The following is a 23,554-nucleotide window of genomic DNA, read 5'->3' as shown; positions in this document are numbered from 1 at the left end:
TCAAGCAAGATATTTTGGATGATTTGGTCCTTACACTCAACACGAATCACCAGAATGGTCAGATCGCTTAGGGGGCCTACTGGCACGGGCTATTGTTGAAGTTTTCTAAGTGCGTCCTTTAAAGCATGGGCCATCATGGCTGTTACTTTTGGTTTTGGCAATACATGGCGCTCTCATTGAATCAACTTCAAGAGGCGATCCTTGTAAGCCACGACAAGATTTTAGAGCACAGGGCAGCTAGATGACGATGGATTTCATACCACCTTTGGAGATGGAAAATTGAAGATCTGTAAGGGATCTAGAGTGATTGCTAGAGGTTGTAAAAGTGATACCATGTATCCTCTCCATGTATCTAGTGTGCATGACCATTTTGTTGCCGTGACCGAGCAGCCAAGTGTTTCTTTGTAGCATGGCTGATTGGGACACATGAGTCAAACTGAAATGAAAGTGCTTTCTCATTGGGTTACTTGCCTTGTCTTTGTTATGCTGATTTTGAGCATTGTAATCATTGTGTTTATGATATATACACAGTCGTCTCATAAGAAGTCTCTTTCGTTGAAACCCTCCCCTCTAGAGTTAGTACATTCTAATGTATGTCAAATGTCAGGGTTATCTTTAAGGGGAAAGAAATACTTTGTTGATGATGCTACACGGAAGTATGGGTTTACCCTATTCGTAGCAAGGACGAAGTGCTCGACAAGTTTAAAAAATTATTGGCATTGGTTGAAAATCAAACAGATAAGACACTTAAGTATCTTTGCTCTGACAATGGTGGGGAATATGTGTCCCCTTTCAGGCATTTTGTGACAGCAAAGGGATAAAGAGGAAGCTCATTGCCCCTCATAATCCACCCCAAAATGGAGTTGCAAAGCATATGAATCAGACCATACAGGATAAAATCCGTACCATGTTGTCTCATGCTGCATTACCCCATGGCTTTTGGACAGAGGCTGTTATGACAACTGTTCACTTGATTAATCAGTCACCGAATAGGTCCAAGGGAGGGGGGATCTCTCAGGACGCGTGGTCGGACAAGCCACCTTCATATGCTCACCTAAAAGTGTTTGGCTAAGAGGCTTTTGTGCACGTTTGTAAAGAAGAACGCAGCAAACTTGAGCCAAAGTCCTGTAAATGCATTTTCTTAGGATATGGTGACGAGGGTGAAATGGGGTATAGATTATGGGATCCCGAGAAAAGTAAAATAGTACGTAGCAACGATGTTATCTTCCGGGAAGATCAGATGCATAAACAACCCGAAAATATTGAGGAGGTCCGTAAGGTTATATTCCAGGAAGAAATACCTTTTGGACAACAAAATGTGCCCACTGTACAGCAGCAAATACCTGCTGTAAATGAACCTGCAAATGCAGAAAATAATGCTGGAAATGATCAGCCAGTCATTGCCCATAATGATGAGCCACTGGATGTGCAGAAACAGCCAGGACAGCAAGCTGTTAGTGCTGATTTGCACGCTGAAATGCCAAGACAGCAAGCTGAAAATGGAAATTTGCAGGCTCAACCACCAGCAAACAATGATCATTGGGTTAGAAGATCGTCTAGCGCTACTAGACAACCTGATAGATTCGTTCCCCATGCAAACAATGTGGCTGATTATGTCATGTTGACAGACTGTGGTGAACCGTCTTGCTTCAAGGAAGCAATGGATAGACAAGACAGCAAGAAATGGTATAAAACCATGTTGTCAGAGATGGAATCTCTTGAGAAAAATGGCACTTGGGACTTGGTGCAGTTGCCTAAAGGGCAAAAAACCCTTCCATGCAAATGGGTTTACAAGATGGTCACTTCTGGTTCCTCGCCAAAGTACAAAGCAAAATTGGGGTACAAGCAGGAACATGGAGTTGACTTTGATGAGATCTTCTCTCCTATAGTCAAGATGACTACATTGAGAACCATTTTGGGCTTGGTTGCAACTAAAGATATGGTGCTCATACAGATGGATATAAAGACTATGTTCTTACATGGTGATTTGCATGAAGATATATATATGCAACAGCATAAAGGGTTTGTGGCAAAAGGGAAAGAGAAGATGGTATGTAAACTCAGAAGGAGTTTGTATGGGCTGAAACAAGCACCTAGAGAATGGTATCATAAGTTTAATACATTTATGCAATCTCGAGGTTTTCATAGAAGTCAAGTGGATCACTGCTTGTACACCAAGAAGGCAACAAATGGCAGCCTGATTATCTTGGTTTTGTATATTGATGGCATGCTAATTGTTGGCAGGGATACTCATGCCTTGGACTCACTGAAGCAAAGTCTTCATGGCAGCTTTGACATGAAGGATCTTGGTGATGCAAATCACATTCTTGGCATGTGAATACTCAGAGATAGGTCAAAAGGATTACTCTATCTATCTCAGCAAAAGTATATCTCCAAGGTTTTACAGAGTTTCAATATGGAGGGGGGGAAAACAATTGGGGTTCCATTGCCTCCATATGTGAAACTCAGTGCAGAGGACAGCCCTACATCTAATGATGAGAAGGTTGAAATGACCAAGATACTATATGCTTCAGTTGTTCGCAATTTTATGTATGCTATGATTGCTACACGTCCCAACATTGCCTTTGTAGTGGGAGTGGTTAGCAGATACATGGCAAACCCCGATAAAAAGCATTGGAAAGCAGTAAAAGGTATTATGAGATACCTCAAAGGCACAAAGGATTTGTGCATCTACTTTGGAAAGTAGAAGGCATTTGTTGTTGGCTTTACGGATGCAGACTATGCTGGTCATGCGGACTACAAAAAGTCCACTTCTAGGTATGTTTTTACCTTCACACAGGAGGAGCAATCTCTTGGATCTCCAGGCTACAAAAGTGTATTGCATTGTCTACTACAGAGGCAGAGTATGTGGCTACCACTGAGGCATACAAGGAGACTTTATGGCTTTCACGTCTGGTGGGAGAGCTTGGCATTATAGAGTTACCTGTTCTCCATTGTGATAGTCAGAGACTCAAAGTGCTATCATGCTAGCACAGAATCCCATCTTTCATGCAAAGACGAAGCACATACAAGTGAAGTATCACTTCATTAGAGATGTACTTGACAACAAGAGCATTGAGCTTGTCAAAGTGCATACATATGATAATCCTGCAGATCTTCTCACGAAGGGTCTTCCAGCAGATCGGTTTGCTCATTGCTCACAGATGATGGAAATTGGATAGATATATGTATTTCAGCTTTACACATACCTAGGCTTAGCTGATTCTTTTCTCCTCTTAAGACACATTGCCTTTAGGTGGGAGATTGTTGGGAATAACGGGCCATCATGCCTTTTACATGTGCAAGGGTGTAAACACATCCTTAGCACATTTGTGCTTTCATATATATCTATCTAAAACCTAAAGAGGTACACACAACAAAAATTGTACCCAAGAACATCATGCATCTCTCTCTCTGACTCTCACTCTGTACTCTTGCTCACGTTTTGCTCTCTACTTGACATTTTCATCGCAGAACATTGCATCGCCACTGCGCATCACTCACTTCACTCCCACAATTTTGCAAATGTATTGACCAAGGCGATCAATCAACTAGTATTGCAGTATATTCTACCCAAGAATGGCTTGGATACACCCTCCCCTACATTGTCAAATTGATGGGGAAAGAGTGATTCCCTCTCACTCTCCTTTCCACTTGGAGAGGACTTGGCTTTCTTCTCTTAGTGTGATAGGATGTTGTTTACAATATCTTTATCTTCATCAGCATCATCAAGACGACAAGATTGTAAAAGGATGCTTAGGCAAGTGAACAATTTCCCTATGAGGATATTGTCCAAGTGGCACTGTTGCATTGCATTTTGCATGAGCATGATCACACTTGCATTGCCTCTTGCATAACTCCAGTGCATTGATATTCTGTTTTGTAAACATGCATTTGTGAATATTTACTACACATGGTTGTCTCCAAGGCAATCTCACTATTTGGAGACTGCCTTGCTACGTTTTGGGATCCGTCAAGAGTACGACACACTCTCGCGCTCAACAGCTATGCCTCGGTCCTACAGACACAAGAGTTTCGGGTCCAAATTTCATTCCTGTACGGTTTGTTTGCTGCATGAGCATTGTATATTCAATATTTGGTCATTCATTCAAATTTCCACTGTGCTGACTATCTCTAAGCTACCCTAACCCTAATTGTGTTCTTTTGAATTTACCCTTTGTCATACGCTTTCATTTATGTTTCTATGTTAGGGTATTCTTTCTCATAACATACAACTAGGTTATGACCAATGGGATGAGAGGAGAGAGATTTAACATCCACAAATCAAGGAGACAAGGCAGTCCATTAACCCCCTTTTTGTTCTTATTTGTAGCAGAGGCAATCAGCTCCTTCCTTAGAGATAGATCCATAAGTATCAAAGGCATCCAATTGTGCATCCTTGAGTTTGAGGAGATTCATGCTGTAGAGTTTGTTGATGACATAGCACTCTATCTAGACAAGGATGTGAGTAACTTTAGAGGCCTTTGTAGCCACCATGGAGATATTGTGCAGAGCAACAAGTTCCTTAATTCATTGGCACTGTCAAATGGATTTTGGGTATGCATCAGTAGGCGATCAGAATGGCGAGCACATGAGGATTTCACTTGGGTTCCCAACCAATGGGACCCAAGTGACATAGCTCAAAGCAGCAATTGGCACCTTTTCCCTTGAGCATCAGACAAAAGCTTCTCCATTGGAGCTAGGCAAGGTTCTCCCTAGCAGGGAGAGTAGTGATCACCAACCAACTTTTCTTGTAATCATGTTGTACATCCCTCCCTATTGGGAATGGCATTCTCAAAGTCATGCATTGGCCAAGTGAAGCACCATATCAAAAATTTTATTGGGTCAAGAGGAGATGGGAGCCTAGCTAGAGAGAAGGCTTGGGATGTCATCATATAACCTAGATCTAGAGAAGAATTGGAGATCATAGAGCCTCATAGCCAGAGCAAAGCCTTAGCTAGGGTCATTGTTAGGGGTCTTTTTCTTGGCACAGAGCCTTGGAAGAAACTTTTGATGGAGGGGCTTCAATTTATCACACCTACACATGGAGGACAATGGCAGGTCAACGTTCATTGACTATTTAGGATATTAGAATTAGAAACATAGGGAGGAGCTTTGAGATCAAATTTGCAACTATCATTATCAAAGCATGGAGATCTATATCATCTCGCCTTCATCAGTTACCATTGACCATAGCCAAAGAAAAGAGAAGGCAGCCTCTTCTCTTCAATCATTATTTGAATTAGAGTCAAGCCACACTATCGAACAAAGAACTTACCTATTCTGAAAGAGGTTTTCTATTCAAGTTGTTGCCTCAATGGGAAACTCGCTTGTAACTCAAGAGCTACCACAAGAGATTCAAAGGCAAAGATTTACATGGTCTCAAAGGAGCCTACCTATAATTGAGGCCATGACAAAGGGAGTTTCTCCAAATTGAAGGATGGATACAAACACTTATTGGACCTATGTTAGTCTCTTCTTCAAAGGGGACATTCTTCTAGTAGTCATTGCGACTAGCACAAACAAGACATTCACTTTTATGGTTGAGGAGAATGGTCACCTCCAGCAAGAGGACTTGGACTAGACAAAGTTCACTAGATGCTTGCGACAGATGATTAGAGTACTGCAACACTACGAGAGGATGTGGTATGTTGACCCAAACCCCCCACTTGTAAGATGGATGGAGATATTGGGCTTATCAAAAGAGGACTCTCTAGAGATTACAGTGACATATTGAAAAGTAGGTAGGGAGGGATCCATTCCTAAATGGGCTACACGATGTTGACTTCTTTGGCTACTAGTAGGCTGGGGAGGAGGATTGTAAGTGATAGCTTTAGGTCTAGAAAGAAATCCATGTTCCTATGGCTATTAGCACATAGAAGCTTAGCGGTTGATATTTGGCTTGGATATGGCAAGGACCCGATGGCATGTGCGAGATGCAATGAGCCAGAGGAGACACAGAGACACTACCTATGGGACTGCCCCATAGCTCAAGAGGTATGGAGGAGAGCCCTCGTGATAATATTTCGTGGCACAATAAAGACCATGGTACTGACCTGGTGGGTTGTAGCTTGGGTTGCAAACACAGGCCCAACATGTGGCTATGAGGATGTTTAAGGGAGCGTCTCTTTTTTCAGCATTGGACAGCATCTGTTACTTGCAAGCATAGTGGACCCAAGGACATTGTCACAAATGGGAGTTGATTGCCAATATCATAGCCTAGTACACGTGGACCATCAGGTGCAGCCATGCTATAGACCTTCAGGATGTATCCACAGCAAAGACTCTTTCAAGGATTTCGACAGAGGTCATCCATATCTCTGCAGGAGATGTGAGAGGATGCAAGGCAGCTATGAGATGAGGAGAAGGAGGACAGAGACCCTCCTGTGGAACTCGGGGGAATTTCCCCATGTTGCCCCTTAGATGCAGATTGGTTGTTCACACAACCATTGACTTTTGTGATGTACATGGTTACTATTTACATAGTTCCTTGCATCTCATGGGGATTTTCTTCAAGGTGTTATTATGAGACTCAACGAGTTGTCCTGTCATATCATAGTCAAATTAAGCTTATTCCATGTAAATCATTTTAACACTTCAAAGCACACAAACTAGTGCCATCTAAGATTCTAGTCTGTATGAATACAATTACTCCATTGTCCATCTTTTTACAGGCCATTAACTTAAAATTTGGTGCACTTTCTGCCCACCTTAATAGCATAAAGGGTCCCGTCCATTAAGCTGCGATGTAGAACCTGTACAGTGTACATCAGCATACATTTGCAGAATATCACATAAGAAGAAATGTCATACATCAATCGTAAAATAACCAGACTACCACAGGAATGATACAAACCACTTTTCCATAGCTCCCACGACCAATCACACACTGTCTAACAAATTCATTCACCATCTTATTTCCATCAATATCCTGTTCAAGAAAGGAGATAACTGTATTTATTGTTCTGATTAGAACAAGGTAGTTAACCTGCTTTTACAAAATACTTCTGCAGATCATGCAATGGCCTGGTTTATTTCATATGAATACAGTTGTCCTATTCCCTTGAAAAGAAAGTAATAATTACACTCTCCTAATCAGACTGGGAATGTATGTAACTACTCAGAAAGTACATAAAAGCTGTCTTAGATTCCCCAGAAAAAGGACTAAAGTACTGCAGCAGAAACTGCCGCGAAAAACAAAAATATATTGCAGAAGAAACTAGACACATTGAAACTTAAAGGTCTGCTTTTTCCACTTGTGACACATTAAAAATATTAGTCCATCAGTTTTTAGGAAAACAAGCATTGTTCTTTATCAGATTAAAGAAGGTATGTTCTTATGGGTCTTTCTCCTAAAGCCCAAAAAAAGAAACAAGGATGCAGGCACATGGAGTGTAGAAGAAGAAAGGAGGTTGTAAAAGTCAGGCCTCATGGGACATTCTGGGGGTGCCTGAAAAGAAGAGCAAGAAGAGAGCCAAAGGAGGAGAAGAAGTTGAAAGCCTTGGAAGAAAAGAGAAGATCTTAGTAAGCAGGTCAATCCCACATAGTAAGCAGGTCGCAAAGGATCTAAAGAGGATAGGAGTGATCTTAGTGGAGATCATATGTGAGCAACTGAGTCCAATTCTCAAATTTCAGCTTTCCATCCCACTTCCAGCAAATTACCAAAAGTTTCATTAAATGGGGAGCGATTCTAGAGAGTTTCTATGTCCCACATGCAGAACCCTAATTTGGGAGGATCCTTCCACATCTATAAATAGACAAGCTGCCCATCATTCAGCCCAATCTTGTTTTTGCAGGTTTCAAGTGCTAGAACTTCGTTGTCCAAACCTTGTTCGCAAAGGACATCTCAACCGAAGCTGCCCTACACTTTCTTCATTCATCTAGCACCTATTTCCAGCCTCTACCTCACAGCCTATGCCACCTCCTACCGTTTTACTGCTACATTTTACTGTGGCATTTTATTGCTGTGTTTTATTGTGGTATTTTACTACTACGTCTATCACAAATCTGGCATCTACTATTGTGTTTGCTTCTACCAAACATCTTCGAAGGCTGCCTTGCTGCATTTCAAGATCCATCTTCAGTGGACGTCTCCAACATTCACTACTCTGCCCTTGAGCATTCTGTATACTCTTACATTCATTTATTGCATTGATCCATTCAGTTCAGAGTTCTCTTCCTTCTCTATCTATGCTTGTGTTTTTTGCGTTTTGAATTTTGAGTTTTGTGTTTTGCATCCAAGGTTTGAGTTTTGCATGTGATTGTTTGACACTTTGTGTTTCAATCATGGCCATACATTTTGTGTTTCCTCAGTACAAATCCTAGCATATCTTCACATGGTATAAGAGCTAGTGCTCTTATAAAGAGTATCCCACAGATATTGTGGAGGCTTGGTTTTTTGTGAGGTATACGAATGGCACGTAACCAATTCGTGATGTTTGAAACTCCTCAGGTTTCCATTGTGCCTTATCAGACTTCTCCATCATTGAAGGCCCTAAGGAGGTATTATGGACTCAGCTCCAAATCTTGGAGCTTCCAATTTCTATCACGCTTCCTGAGGCTGCTGCTAAACCCTAATTTCTGCTGCAGATTAGAGTTTACAACAGAGAAATCTGAACTTTCTCAGCCCCTGGTCATCTCAATGCTATAATCTTTGGAGCAAGGCTATAGAAAGGCTGGAAGATGAGAGAGAATACTCAGGAGAGAGAAAATTCAAACTTTCTTAGTGAAAAACTAAAGAAAATCAATCATTTACTGTTGTTGTCCTACCTCAACAGCTTGTAGATGCAAAGAACTAAAGAAAAAAAAAATCATTCATTTACTACTGCTCCCTTGTCTCAACAGTCTGTAGATGCTGTCATCTTGTGTTGATTGGTCTTCTCTTGCTCCTAGCTGCCTCAAAAGATCCTCCAATGGTTTCAAATCAAACCAACAACATCTCCTCCCTCTCTCTTGCAAGCTGAATAAACTAAAGTGCCTCTCTCCAGCCTCTAAAGACGTTTTTCATTCTTACATTGGCATTTTTTATAAGTGACAGCCTTCCCAAATAGTTTTTCCAGCATTATCCATAATAAAATAATAATTTTCAATCTTTAAATATTGAATTTTAATCTAATAATTATTTCGGTGCCCTTTAAAAAAAACCTAACTGGCCAATAATTAAATTGGCTAGACAACTTCCATTCTCGAGTGTCTCTGTGCTATCTTTGACCATCATACTAGTATCAGGTACCATTAAACACCACTTCTCTAATGTCACCAACTGACACTTGTGGCCAAAACAATAATCTAGGCCAACAACTCACACTAGATACCACCAAGTACTTGTGCAGCATAACTTATAGCAACTTTTGCCTTTGACATCACACGATTTTCCTGGATCCCACGCTCATAAATTTACTCTAACCCCAGTTACACCTCACATGTGCAATGTTCACTTAACCATGTGATTAAAAATTAATCTACATGTCATGATAGCCCTCCCCCTTAAAATCCTTGTAATCGTTCTCAACTGCATTGTCAGATGCATCAAAAGCAAAAGAGTGGATTGGAATTTCCACGAGGCATCCTAGGTAACACAACATTACGCACTGCTGCTTAACCATTCCATATGCCTAACACATGCTAAAAAGTACCAGTCAACATAGCATAACATAGACTCACAAAGAATCTCAAAAACATTTCCAAGTGACATGTCTATTTCTCAAGCTCAACTTGTCTAGCAAAACCAAACCATATCATAGCATAATCAAGCATAAACCATGGTTAAAACATCAATGGCATTATAACATATGCTGTTGTCCATGGAACCAAATGTAAACCATTGAAAACTGAGCATTGTTGGGTGTAAAGGCCCTTTACGCGCTCTCCCGTGTATATAATACTTCACACATGTAAACCCACCCTAATGGGTGTAACTGTACCGTACCCTAAGTATAAATACATTCTTTTATTCTTTGTGTGTACCACACTGGTACACACCTATCCGACGACTCACTCTCACTCTATCACTATCAAACATTGTTTAGTTCTGTAATTGAACTCCTCGATTAATGTGTCTGCTCTCAGATCTCTTTCTCTACCTGCTTCCGCGTCAACTCTACAAACTGGTATCAGAGACAATGGCTCACACAAGCAAACAATCGATCTATCGGGCTATTGAGGAGTAGACGAGCAGGTATCAGACAACTGACTGGTCGGGTACAAGCGTAAAGTGCGCGTCAGATAGACTGACGACTAATGGGACTGGAGGCGACTGTTCCGCAACGGAACAGGAGGTGTGCAACACGACGAAAGGCTCACGGGTGACGGGGACAGGGTGTCGGGCTGCACAGACGACAAACGTCACGCAGTCGCACAAACCACGGGCAGGTCAATGCTCCGTTTTTTTTAATTGAAATTTAAAAAAATTCCAATCTAATTTATTCCCCCCGCTTTCGACTGTTTACATAAGCAAGCACATAGCCCGAATCTATGCAAGTTTCCCCCTTAAAATTTGGGGCTTTTCCCAAATTTGGTGTCTAACACATATTCTAGTGACTTTTGAACCATAAATTACATACATTGAGTGCACAGGTCTCAAAAATTTTGGGGATTCTCAAATGCAAGTGAAATTTTTGCTTGGTTGAGCCTTTTTTTAGGAAATTGTACACTCTTGGACCCCGAAATTCGGAGCTTTTGCAGAAATAGTGAAATTTCCACAACATTAGTCCGTACTTGATGCCCGGGAAGATATATTTATGTATTTGGAGCAAATTCACTGCAAAAATTTTGGGGTTTTTCACATTGGTGATGTATTTTTGAGTCGTTCTGAGACTGGGCAGTGAAATTTACAGCAGATTCACTACTGAGTGGGAGTCTTTTGAGTACTCGATGCTTCTAATGTTGAAAAAGGGCAGCTTCTCCTGGTACATGTATTGCTGAATACTCATTATGCAATGAAACCATAGTTACACGAAACGCCGTTTTTGGCATTTTAGAAACGCTACAATGTTTCCAGAAACGGAAACGCCCAAGAAACGGCATTTCTGCAGACTGCGATTTGGGGCAAAACTTTGGCCCGAACGTGAGCGCGTCCCAACTCCCACATTCCAGCCGACTTTTCACCTACCTACGTTTCTTGTCTCCACTCTGTCGGGCCTGCTCCTTTGTCGACTGAGAACTCCAAAACCACACACACACACACACACACACACACTCTCTCTCTCTCTCTCTCTCTCTCTCCAATCTTCTATCTCAAATTTCTGTGGTTGTAGGTTGTAGCCTGTGAATGGTGATTCTGATTCGTGAAGCTATGACCATCTCACGCTGCAGCCTGGGCCCTGCACTCATCATGGTGAAGGATGCTGCATGGGATCAGGCAGCCACAAGGATCAAAGATCATCTTGCACATGTGGCAAATAAAGACATAGGCCTGTGTCCAAATGTACCCGCAGACGTGAAGGCTTCTCTTCAAGAGTGGAAGCTCAGTCGGTTAGGCAATCAAAGTGCATCAGTTATAGGGGAGAGGGGAGTAGATGATGTAGCTTCTGTAGCAACAGGGCCATCAAAGAGGAGTAGAGCTGCATTAGAGTCAGATACAGCTTCAATGGGAGGGGCTGGGGTGCACAAGACTCCATTGGCAGGGTCCACTAGTAGTGGAAGTGGAGTTGGTACAGGTACAATGGTAAGGCCGGCAAAAGGGTCACTTCAGAAGGCAAGCATCCAGGCAAGCTTGCAAAAGCAAGCTATTCAAGAGGCTACTAGGGAGCTCACTCGTTGCTTTATACAGTGTGCTATACCTTTTTATGTATTGCAAACGCCATGATGGAGATCAGCCATGAGGGCCGTTAGCCGTATTGGATGCGAGTGGGAAGGTCCATCCTATGATGGTATACGCACACGAGAACTAAAAAATGAGAAGATGCGTATACAGGCTCAGTTAGAACCATCGAAGGCTACTTGGGTAAAGTATGGATGTACTGTGTTATGTGATGGGTGGACAGATGTTCGTAAATGCAGTGTCTATAACATTCTAGTGTCCTCATGCAAGGGGACAATGTTCTTGAGAGCCATTGATGCTTCAGCTCCTGGTACAATGATCACAGGCTCGTACATCTATGGGCATATATGCACAGCCATTGAGGAGATAGGGCCAGAAAATGTAGTGCAGGTGATTACGGATAATGGTTCCAATTGTGTTTCCATGGGGCAAATGCTTGAGGCTGCCTATCCCAAGATTAGATGGACTCCGTGTGCATCACACTCTCTTGATTTATTGATGGAGGACTTGCAAAAATTGAAATGGGTAGACACTATTCTTACTACTGCAAAGTCCATGGTGAACTTTGTCACCAAGAGGCCTAAAGTGTTGGAGCATCTATCATGCACACACTGACCTTGAGTTGCTGAAGCCATCTAGCATACGCTTTGCGTATATGTTTATAGTTGTTGAGCGGATTGTGCAAGTGTGTCAGGGCTTGATGCGCACAGTTGTGTCCAAAGAGTGGTCAGCCATGCCTGAGTATCAAGATACACACTATAGGGCTTTTGCACGACAAGCTATGGATGCGACATGGTTCTTGGAGGCTGAAGCTTTTGTGAAGTCCATCAAGCCTATCTACTCTATTTTACGCATCACTGACATGGAGGGGAGTACCATGGGATTGTTGTATGAGTACATGGATAAGATCGGAGAGGCTTTTGAGAGGAATGCCTATCTTTCTCGCTCAAAGTAAGTTCCTTTTAAAGTTTTAACTTTTTCTATTGTGGTATTAACTTATTTTTAGAGTCTAGAAGACACTAATTGTGTGTGTATTTATGATTGTAATTTGTTATAAACTTATACATGTGTCAATGTAGGATTGAGGAGCTTCAATGTGTGTGGAACACGCGATGGGATTGGTTTCATAGACCAATCCATGCTATTGCACACATATTGCATCCTCTATGGCGTGATGAGATGCAATATGAGAATGAGGAGCTAGAGCATGGTATTGAGGAGTACTTCTCAAAGTGGGCACGAGGAGATGTGCAGATGCTGAGAAAGCTAGAGGATGATCTTCTCCTCTTTCGAAATAGGAGTCTCTCTTTTGGTCGCCCTACAGCAAAGCTTCAAGAGACACAGTTGAAGCCTATGTCTTGGTGGGAGAAATATGGAACATCTGCACCTACCTTGGTAAGTAGGCTAACCCATAAACCATAGTCTAGACTCAACTTTCAAGCTTCAAGACAAACATGAATCAATTATAATATTTTTTTCTTGTTTTTGTCATGTGATTGGCAGAAACGCCTTGCCATTCGAGTTCTTTCACAAGACTGCAGCTCAGGTCCTTGTGAAAGAAATTCAAGCACTTCGGCCCTCTTCCACACAAAGAAGAGGAACCGTTTGACTACAGCATAGCTTGAGAGACTTGTGTACTGTCATTGTAATCTTTGCCTCCTCGAGCACACATCTTCATCTCCTGAGCCTTGCCAGGTGAATGTTGACAAGATTGATATTGAGAAAATGAAGGACATTCTAGACATTCCCAGAGAGGAGCTAGACATTTATACCATGCTATATGAGGAGATGTCAGCTCCAACGCACCACACACGAGCTTCATCACGAAGGTCAAGGTCGACAAGCAGGGGTGCCAGCACTTCAGCAAATGTACCCTCGCCCTCATTTAGTAGTGCCGATTGACCACTCTGAGTCAAATATTGCTTCTGTCAGTGCATCTGGCAGTGCTAGTGGTAGTGATACAGATGCCGCGGAGGGTGATCACTGATGAGACTTGAGTCTTGACTCTTCAGAGTTCAGACAGATACTCTCTTGTGTGACTGTGTCTTATCATTTATGTTTATGGTCATTGACTGAGGACTTAGTGGACCGTGGTGTTTTATGGATCATTAGTTATCAACTTATCTTTTATGCTCTTGTATCTTTTTTTCATGATTCATGAATATGATCCAACCTCCAGGTGTTTTTGTGACTCGTGTATATCTATTATCATATTACATGTAAATTGTAATGATCTAATCTTTAAAGTGTGATCTATGAATATCTTTAGAGTGTGCTTGGAACTTGCCAATTCAAAGTTTAAGTATACTGTATGAATCCTGATGTATCTTTCGATTTTGGAAATTGGTGCAAGCTATAGGTAACAGGTTATAGAAATTAGGATTTAGGGTCTCTGACCTAGTATGACAGTATCAAATTTCAATGTCAATAATCAATTGTATATTAATCATGTCAATAATCAATTGTATATTAATCATGTATGTCAAGTATTTCTCAATCAAGTGACAAGTGTGGCTTATTGTCATCTATTATCTATATTATATATTAAATCGGGGTTACATATTTCCTTGAATCCCTGTTTCCCCGTTTCCCCGTTTCTTCCTGGAGACAAAACTCCGTTTCTACCGTTTCCCCATCGTTTCCGTTTTGCCGTTTCCGAAACTCCAAGTAACTATGAGTGAAACAGTGGTAAATACAGCATTTAGATCATTGCATTTCAGAATTTTGGTGATGTATTACTGAAGTGGGAGTTATCCTTAATGCAAATGTATTAAATTCGATTCGTGCATATGCTGTAATCAGTACTTGAGACTGAATTTTGCAGCTAAACATCTACTTCTTGGACGCCTTGGAAGTACAAGAGTGTGTACTTGTTGTTACAATTCAGAAACCTTGCTATTGGCTGAAAGCATTCAGCCCTTTATTGCAATTGTGAATTGCTGAAGATGGCTGGCAGTGCATCTACATCTAACACAAAGAATCTCTTTGAGATTCGTAAATTTGACGGAAATGGTTTTGATATTTGGAAAGATCGTATGCAAGGTATACTCTTTCTAAAGGATTGTGATGATGCTTTAGAAAAGCATAAGCCTGTTGCTTTGTCAAATGAGGATTGGGCTAAAATGAATAAAAAGGCCATTACTTACATTAAAATGGTCATCACAAATAATATCTTGGTTGATATAAAGGGACTTGATACTGCCTATGGAGTTTGGGAGAAACTCAAGACTACTTATGAGAATACAACTCCTGTCAATCAGGTATATCTCATGCGGAAGTTGGTCAACTTGAAGCTTGATGAGTCCAAATATGCCTCAAAGCATTTGAATGCTTTCACTAGTATTTTGAGTCAGTTTTACAGGATGCAGGTTTGCCAGCTTTTGATCCTAAATTGAGGGTTATCTTCTTACTCATGACCTTGCCCGATTCATGGGAAGCATTGGTTGTGTCATTGAGCAATAACCCCAACTTCACATTTGATAGGGTGCGTGGTCCTATTCTAAATGAAAAGATTAGACAAAGGCAAGTGGGAAAAACAGTGGATCAATCTACAATGTAAGAGGAAGACCTAAAAAAATGTATAATGCTACAAATAAAAACAAAAATCGCAGCAAAAGCAAGGAAAAACAGCAAGATGTAACTTGTTATCAATGTGGTCACAAAGGGCATAAAAAGTCTGATTGCAGGTACTTTAAAAAGGAACAAGAACGTAAGAAGCAGGCTAATGCAAAAGGCAAAAAGAATGACAAGGATGGCAGATCTACCCTAAAGAGATAGAAAAAGTAAATGTGGTATCTAGTGTTGTTATTGAGAAAATAGAAGATAATAAAGATGTTGATTTGCTGGTTGCATTTTCAGATCCGCTTGTTATGACAGTGGAGGGCATGTATATCACTAAAACAAATGTGATAGATGCTTTGTTGTCGACTCATGATGGTTTGTCACAATCGTGGATTGTTGACAGCGGTGATTCTTTTCATGTAACTCCATCTCTGGAGTGTTTTTCTACTTATGCAAAAGGTAATCTTGGAAAAGTATACCTTGGCAACAATCATGCATGTGATATTGAAGGAATGGGCAACATACACCTAGCTCTAGAAAATGGTCAGGAATTGATTCTTCATGATGTTAGGTATGTTCCTGGAATCAAGAAGAGCTTGCTTTCTATTGGGCAGCTAGACAGCAAAGGTTACTTCACTACTTTTGGTGGTGGTATGTGGAAAATCCAGAAAGGGTCTATGCTGATCACTACAGGTGGTAAAAAGGAGGCTCTGTATTATCTCTACTGCAAGGCACTTCTTGGAAAGTTTGTTACAGTTGCTGAAGTACAGTCATGCATGGAGTTAAGGCACAAGCGTCTTGGACATATGAGCCAAAAGGGTTTGCATGCACTCTCTTCACTTTGAAGAGTTGATGTGAAGCTCAAAGCTTGACTTTTGTGATGATTGTGTTTTTAGTAAACATGTAAAGAGTCCCTACTCTCATGGAGCCTCTAGGAAGGCATGTATCTTGGATTTAGTCCATTCTGATGCTTGTACCATGCCAATAAAAACTCATAGTGGTTTCCGTTATTTTGTCCCTTTTATTGATGACCATTCTAGGAAGCTATGGGTCTACTTGTTTAAGCAGAAAAGTGAGGCATTGGATGCTTTTAAAGATTTTATGCATTGGTTAACACTCAAAAAGGCTTAAAGTTAAAATGCATAAGAACAGATAATAGGGTAGAGTATGTGTCTAAAGAATTCAATAAGTTTTGTGATGACAATGGGATTAAACGAGAGCTTACAGCTCCTTACAATCCATCATCTAATGGTGTGGCTGAGCAAATGAATCGCACGTTATGTGAAAAGATTCGGTGCATGCTGTCCACAACTAATCTCTCGCAATCGTTTTGGGGAGAGGCACTTAAAACCGTGGTGCATATTTGCAACTGATCTCCACATCGTACACTTGAAAGTGGCATCTCTAAAGAGGATTGGTCTGGCAAACTTGCTTCATATGACTACTTAAGAGTCTTTGGCTGTGAATACTATGTACATGTACTTGTTGATAGCAGACCCAAACTTGACATGAAATCCCGTAGAGGCATCTTCATGGGTTATGAAGATGAAGGTGAAATGGGCTATCAAGTTTGGGTTCCAAGCATGAAAAAGGTGCTACGCAATCGGAATGTGGTATTCAATGAGTCAAAGCTGCTGAAAAATGTCACATCTAATGACTCAGACAAAAAGAAAGCTAAATTTCAACATGATCGGTTACTTAAACAGCTATCAGCCACTGAAAATTCGGCTCCTCTTGATGTTGATTATGACAATCAGCATATCATTATTGAGCCAGATGAAAATGGGTAGCAAGGGGATGTTGAACATCAACTTGAGCACCAAAATCAGCATGCTGAAAATGAATTGCAGCAACCTGAAATTGTATTACAGCAACCTGAACATACAGTTCAGCAATCAAACAATGAGGTCATTGACGTTCCCTTGGATGTGGATCCATTACTTGATAACACAGATCATTGGGTAAGAAGGTCTACATGTGTCAGAAGACCTATAGAAAGATTTTATCCTTCTTTGGACTGTATTTTGCTCATAGATGAATGTGAGCCTCTTACATATAAAGAGGCCTCATCATGTGAGTTAAAAGAAAAAGTGGGAGCTAGGGATGTAGGAAGAAATGAAGTCATTGTATCAGAATGATACTTGGGATTTGCTTACATTGCCCAAGGATAGAAAAGCCATTCCTAACAAATGGGTCTATAAAATCACATGTGTGGATGGCAAACCCAAATACAAAGCCAGATTTGTGGCTAAGGGCTATGCACAAAAGAAGGGCATTGATTTTCAAGAAGTGTTCTCTCCTATTGTCAAAATGACCACTCTTTGAGTGTTATTTGCCATTGTAGCATTCTATGGATCTTGAACTTGATCAAATGGATGTTAGAACTGCATTTCTGCATGGTGATCTGGAAAAAAAGTTGTACATGAAACAGTCCGAAGGCTTTGTTATACATGGAAAGGAGCATTTGGTATGTAAGCTTAAGGGAAGCTTGTATGGTTTGAAACAGGCTCCTAGACAATGGTATAAAAAGTTTGATGCCTTCATGCTCTCACATGGTTTTAAAAGGAGTAGCATATCACTGCTTATATATTAAGAAGGCTAATGATGGAAACCTTACTATACTTGTGCTTTATGTGGATGATATGCTTATTGCTGGTAAGCATAAAAGCCACATTAATGCATTGAAAAGGCAGCTGAATTCAGCCTTTTCTATGAAGGATTTGGATGCAGTTGAACATATTTTGGCCATGTGTGTAACACGAGATAGAGAGCAACAACTCTTATTTCTCTCATAAGAAAAGTACATCAGCAAAGAACCTAATCGTTTTCCTATGGCTGATGCTAAGCCTCTCGATGTACCTTTTCCACCCTATCTTAAGCTTAGCAAAGCAAACTACCCAAAAGATGATAAGGCAGCCAGTACTATGAAGGGTGTTCCTTATGCTTCAGCTTGTGGTTCACTCATGTATGCTATGGTTGCCACTAGACCTGGCATTGCTTATGCACTAGGAGTTGTAAGCAGGTTTATGTCAAATCCCAGCAAAGCACATTGGGAAGCAGTGAAATGCATCTTACGGTACCTTAAGGGCACACAAAGAAAATGTATTTGCTATGGCAAGGATACGTTGAATCCGCAAGGGTATTGTGATGCAAACATGGCAGGTGACTTGGATACTCGCAAGTCTAGCGGGTATATCTTTACCTTGACGGGTGGGGCGGTTTCTTAGTCCTCTAGATTGCAAAAAATAGTAGCACTCTCTACCACTAAGGCTGAATATATTTCAGCCACTGAAGCTTCAAAAGAAGCAATTTGGCTTGGTCCTTTGGTCAAGGATTTTGGACTGCCCACCAAAACACCTATACTTAGATGTGATAGCCAGAGCGCTGTATGCTTAGCTAAGAATGCCATGTTTCATGCACGTACCAAACATATTGATGTTCGGTATCATTTTATCAGACAGGTTCTGGATGATGGTCTAGTCACCCTGACTAAGATCAAATCACAAGATAACCCTGCAGACGTTCTCACTAAAAGTCTTGCAAAGGTTCAACATGAGCATTGCATTAGACTTGTGAGAGTTGATTAAAGGTTCACTTAGGACCTTTAAGTGGAAGGTTTTTGGGTGTAAAGGCCCTTTACGCGCTCTCCCATGTATATATTACTTCACACATGTGAACCCACCCTAATGGGTGTAAGTGTACAGTACCCTAAGTATAAATACATTCTTTTATTCTTTGTGAGTACCACACTGGTACACACCTATCCAACGACTCACTCTCACTCTATCACTGTCAAACACTGTTCAACTGTGTCATTGAACTCCTCGATTAATGTGCCTACTCTCAGCTCTCTTTCTCTATCTGCTTTTGCTTTGACTCTTCAATAATCTGATCATAAATTGATCACTTGATAATCTGAAAATTAATCACAAACTATTGCAAATGTGACCCCAAACTGATCACAAACACATTGCAAAAATTGACCAGCAATCAATGCAAAACTAATCCCAAAAGTAACCATAAACGATTCTTAAGATTATCAAAAACTGAGCTGAAACTTATCACAATTTTGGTCTCAAAATTGAGGCAAAATTCATGCTAAATTGATCATAAGCTGATGCAAAAGTATAGTTCTAGTACCTAGGTGAAACTCATACTCATCTGCATACATCTCACAATGACTAGTATACTAAGTAGTGACCTCATGGCAGACATATTGTCAGCACAGTATCTCGAATGCATGTCGAATACATCCGAGATCCACTACATATAAGAGTTGTTTACAACTGGAGGAGTGAAAGTGCTACCTCCCCCTTGAGCATCAGGCAATACTCCGGACCCTTGCTCCGATGAACCTGACGGAGCCCGCCAAACTAAAGACGGCTCTAACTAAAAGGCATCTAGGTAAAGCTGTAACAACTAAGGATGGTCTGCCAAGTCATCCTCTTCTATCCATTTGGCACCCATTGGTGGATAATTCTCAAATTTCACCAGGTATCTCCTAAAAACTTTACCTTTGACCTTTCTTTTTTTATGAGCCAAAATTTGCTCGAGTACCAAAATCTCATCCAGTTTGTTATAAGATCCGAGACACACGCTCAACTTCTTATATACTTAAAATATATATGGCCAATATTATGCTAGCACAAAGGGAGAATAAATGAGAGAAAAGAAAGATATATATGTATATATATATATATAGAGAGAGAGAGAGAGGTAGAGAAATTAGCAACACACTAGGGACTGGAAAATGGGACAGTCCCCGCCATTGTGGAGTTGTATTATTGACAAGAAGCAAGCTCCTCCGTTACACATAAGCCAGTTCTTACTTGTAGATCTTGGAAACAAAATCACGGTTCCTTGCATAGTATACATCCGTCTAACACTTGCACAACTTGGAAGTTGGCACCTTTTGATCCTTCTTGAGTCTCCTTCTCTCCTACACAATATATGTAGGGCTCTCCTCTTGGCGCTTGATTTCAGCAAAGCTTCCGCAGCACTTGCACCTTCTCTTCTCCTCTTGGAACTTGATTTCAGCAAAGCTTCCGCAGCACTTGATTTCAGCAGAGCTTCTACAGCACTTGCACCTTCTCTTCTCCTCTTGGATGCATGCAAAGTGATGCTTCCTTTTCCTCTCTCACACCCAAGGAGAGCCTTCTCTTTTATAGGCTTCAAGAGCTTCTCTACTTGGAGAGAGACTTGAGTTGATCTTCATGCAAGATGTGTTTGTTCCAAGACCTACTCTAAAGCACTAATTTCGAGATATCTCTCTGTGCGTTGTTCAGATGAAAAAACGTCCAACACAAAAGTTGTAGATCTCGTTGTTTCCAATAACCCATGTGGCTCGTTTTTAGAGACCGTCTTTCTATTGCGAGATATTTTAAAAATGAATTCACCATGTCTTTTTTAAAAAGAACAGCTTCTCAAACTATACTCTTAACTTATGGTCCATGCAACCACCTTAAGGAGAGTTCATTAAATTACATTGGGCCTCAACCTTAAGATTGACTTCCACACAAAAGCTTGTGTCTTTTTAGACCTTAGAAAGAGAAAATCACTTCTCTCCTCACTTCCACAAGATCACAACTCTTGTCTTTCTTAGTGAGAGAATTACCTCTCTTGTCTTTCTTAATGAAAAAAAAGACCTTAAACCTTGACTTGTAAGGGAGAGGATGACCCCAAATGAATGCAATGCTCATTACACACAAGTAAACATTCCCAGGCATCCCCGCATACACACATAAATATATATACGCAATGCTAATGCACTTCCTCTTCTTAGAACTTAATCCATCTTCATTTATGTGTAACTCCTTGGTTCTTGTGTACACTCTTACACTTGGCAGATACTTCTTTTCCCCTTCATAACTTGTACTGCATGTACCAGATATCCCCGTCACAGTGCTCTGATCACCCCATTAAGTGATGCACTAGGAATATTGGTCTCTAAATGGTCTCATGGCCATGCTAGATCATCATCAACACTTAAAGAAAAGTGAGTCATTAATTTATTGACATGAATTTATTAAATAGAGAATGTGTAATAAGCAATCAATTTAGTGACATCCCTCTGGCTTCTAAACAGTTGACCTCAACTGTAGAGGGGATACATAGTCCTTAAGAATATCTGGAAAGTCTTGTAGTTCTCTCTCAGTCATAAACTGAGCATCCAATGGGGGATAATTCTTAAACTTAACCAGATACTTTTGTAATACCTTACCTGACCTTAGAGTATTGTCCCAATGATGTAAAATTCTTTCAGGCACAAGGAGCTCTTCTTTTTCTTCTATGTCATGTAAATCTTCCTTGATCGGTTCCATTGGAGGTTCTCCAATATAGAGACGTAGCAAACTTATATAGAAAGTATTATGAATTTCCAATGACTTGGTAGATCCAAACAAAAAGTCGCATCGTTTATCTTATTTGTGATCTTGAAAGGGTCATAATAGCGATTAGAAAGCTTAACCACTTTACCCTTTTGACCATTCTGCTTCTTTAAAGCGAGCCTTCTCAAACTTAAGAAGAACATGTTGTCCCAAATTGAGATCTAACTTACAACGATGCTTATCAGCTTTGCGTTTCTGCTTCTCTTGTATTCTTTGGATAGGAGCTTTTACTTGAGTGAAAGCTGTATCAATGTCTCTAATAAACTCATCTGCTGCAAAGATCTTATCCTTCGTAGAATGGATGGGTGGTAAATGAGGCTTACCATAGATGATCTCAAAGGGTGCCTTACCAATATTAAAGTGCACCGTATTATTGTATGCAAACTCTACTAAAGGCAAATACTTTTCCCATTCTCTTTGATTATCAAAGACATAGGATTTCAAAAGGTCCAGAACAATAGAATTAGCACTTTCACTCTGCCCATCCGTTTAAGGATGATAAGAGAATGAAAACTTTAACTTTGTCCCGAGGTTCTCGAAGAGAGCTTGCCAAAAGAGGCTGGTCATGCGGGGATCTAGATCACTTATAATAGACTTAGGCATGCCATGATGTTTGAAAATATGAGCAATGAATAGCTTAGCCATATGATCACCTTTGATTGTTTTTCACACAGGTATAAGGTGAGCTTGCTTACTGAATCTATCAATGATAGTCCAGATTGCATCATTGCCTGCTTGTGTGCGAGGAAGCTCCATGATAAAGTCCATGGCTATACTTTCCCAAGGCTCATTGGGAATAGGTAATGGCTTCAATAGACCAGGTGGTTTATGCCTATCATACTTTACTTTTTGGCATATCTTACACTCGCGGACATATCCTTCAATGTTAGCTCTAAGAGTAGGCCAAAAGAAATATCTTTCCAATGCTTGAGTAGTGGATAGAATATCCCTATGTCCAGTATATGGAGATGCATGTGCTTCATCCATTACCTTGTGTCACAATGGTAATGCTATACAAATTACTTGATGATGATACAAATAACCATATTGAATTGAGTAAGGTGTAATTGACTGACCTGAGTTAAGCTAATCCCATATGGTTGAGAAGTCGAAATCAGTTGCATACATTTTGGGTAAATCCATGAACTCGTTATGGTAAACAGTTGTGATTACATTTACTCGAGGTCGCTATGATAGAGCATCTGCTACCACATTCTTAGTTCCAAATGTATAAAGGATTTGAAAATGAAACATAGATAAGAAATTCGCCCAGCGCATCTGTTTCTCTGAGAGCTTCTTCTGAGTGAGGAAGTATCTTAGACTTTGGTGATCTGTTTTAATAACAAAATCTGCACCAAGTAAGTAGTGTTTCTATACTTGAAGAGCATGTATCACCGCCATAAGCTCTTTCTCATATACTGGAGCATATAGCTCATGATCCTTGAGGCGTCGGCTCCCAAATGCTACTCCATGATGCTCTCTTGGTTAAGCACAGCTCCAATGCAATCCCCAAAAGCATCGCAGTGAACTTCAAAACGTTTTCGAAGATTTGGAACTATAAGAACTAGTTCTTGAGTCACAAGAAACTTAATTCTTTCAAAGGCTTGTAGTTGCCTTGATCCTCATCGAAAAGGCATTCACTTCTGAGTAAGGTCAGGTAGAGGAGATGCAACATACGCAAAATCTCGTATCAACCTCCTGTAGTATGAACATAGGCCCAAGAAACCTCTAACTTCAAGTACAAAAGTAGGTGTAGGCCATCAATAATGGTTCGAATCTTCTCAGGATCCATTCTCACCAAATTGTGAGAAACAATATGGCCCAAGTAATGAATTTCCGAAAGGAA

The 23,554-nt window shown here is 40.6% G+C and overlaps 2 protein-coding genes across 6 annotated transcripts in view; one reads left to right on the top strand and one right to left on the bottom strand.

Annotated features, from left to right (window-relative positions):
- LOC148010856 (serine/threonine-protein kinase GRIK1-like) overlaps positions 1–23,554 on the bottom strand; it is a 77,216-nt gene that overhangs the window by 29,767 nt on the left and 23,895 nt on the right. For all 5 annotated transcript variants that reach the window (XM_087672060.1, XM_087672059.1, XM_087672058.1 and 2 more), the window contains 2 exons: positions 6,857–6,931; positions 6,711–6,755 (listed from right to left, as the gene is read on the bottom strand). In XM_087672060.1, coding sequence (XP_087528186.1) covers positions 6,711–6,755; positions 6,857–6,931 — 120 coding nt within the window. The remainder of the gene's footprint in view (positions 1–6,710; positions 6,756–6,856; positions 6,932–23,554) is intronic.
- On the top strand, positions 11,687–13,663 carry LOC148010857 (uncharacterized). The gene is given in 4 exon segments (XM_087671039.1): positions 11,687–12,352; positions 12,354–12,712; positions 12,841–13,156; positions 13,265–13,663. Coding segments are annotated over 4 exon segments (1,608 nt in total). The 5' UTR covers positions 11,687–11,818.

The sequence above is a fragment of the Lygodium microphyllum genome, chromosome 29 (assembly GCF_053477565.2).
Source record: "Lygodium microphyllum isolate KBCC chromosome 29, Lygodium_microphyllum_v1.1.10, whole genome shotgun sequence".
Classification (NCBI taxonomy): domain Eukaryota; kingdom Viridiplantae; phylum Streptophyta; class Polypodiopsida; order Schizaeales; family Lygodiaceae; genus Lygodium; species Lygodium microphyllum.
Note: the sequence above shows the minus strand (reverse complement) of the source record. Positions and strands in the feature narration are given on the sequence as shown.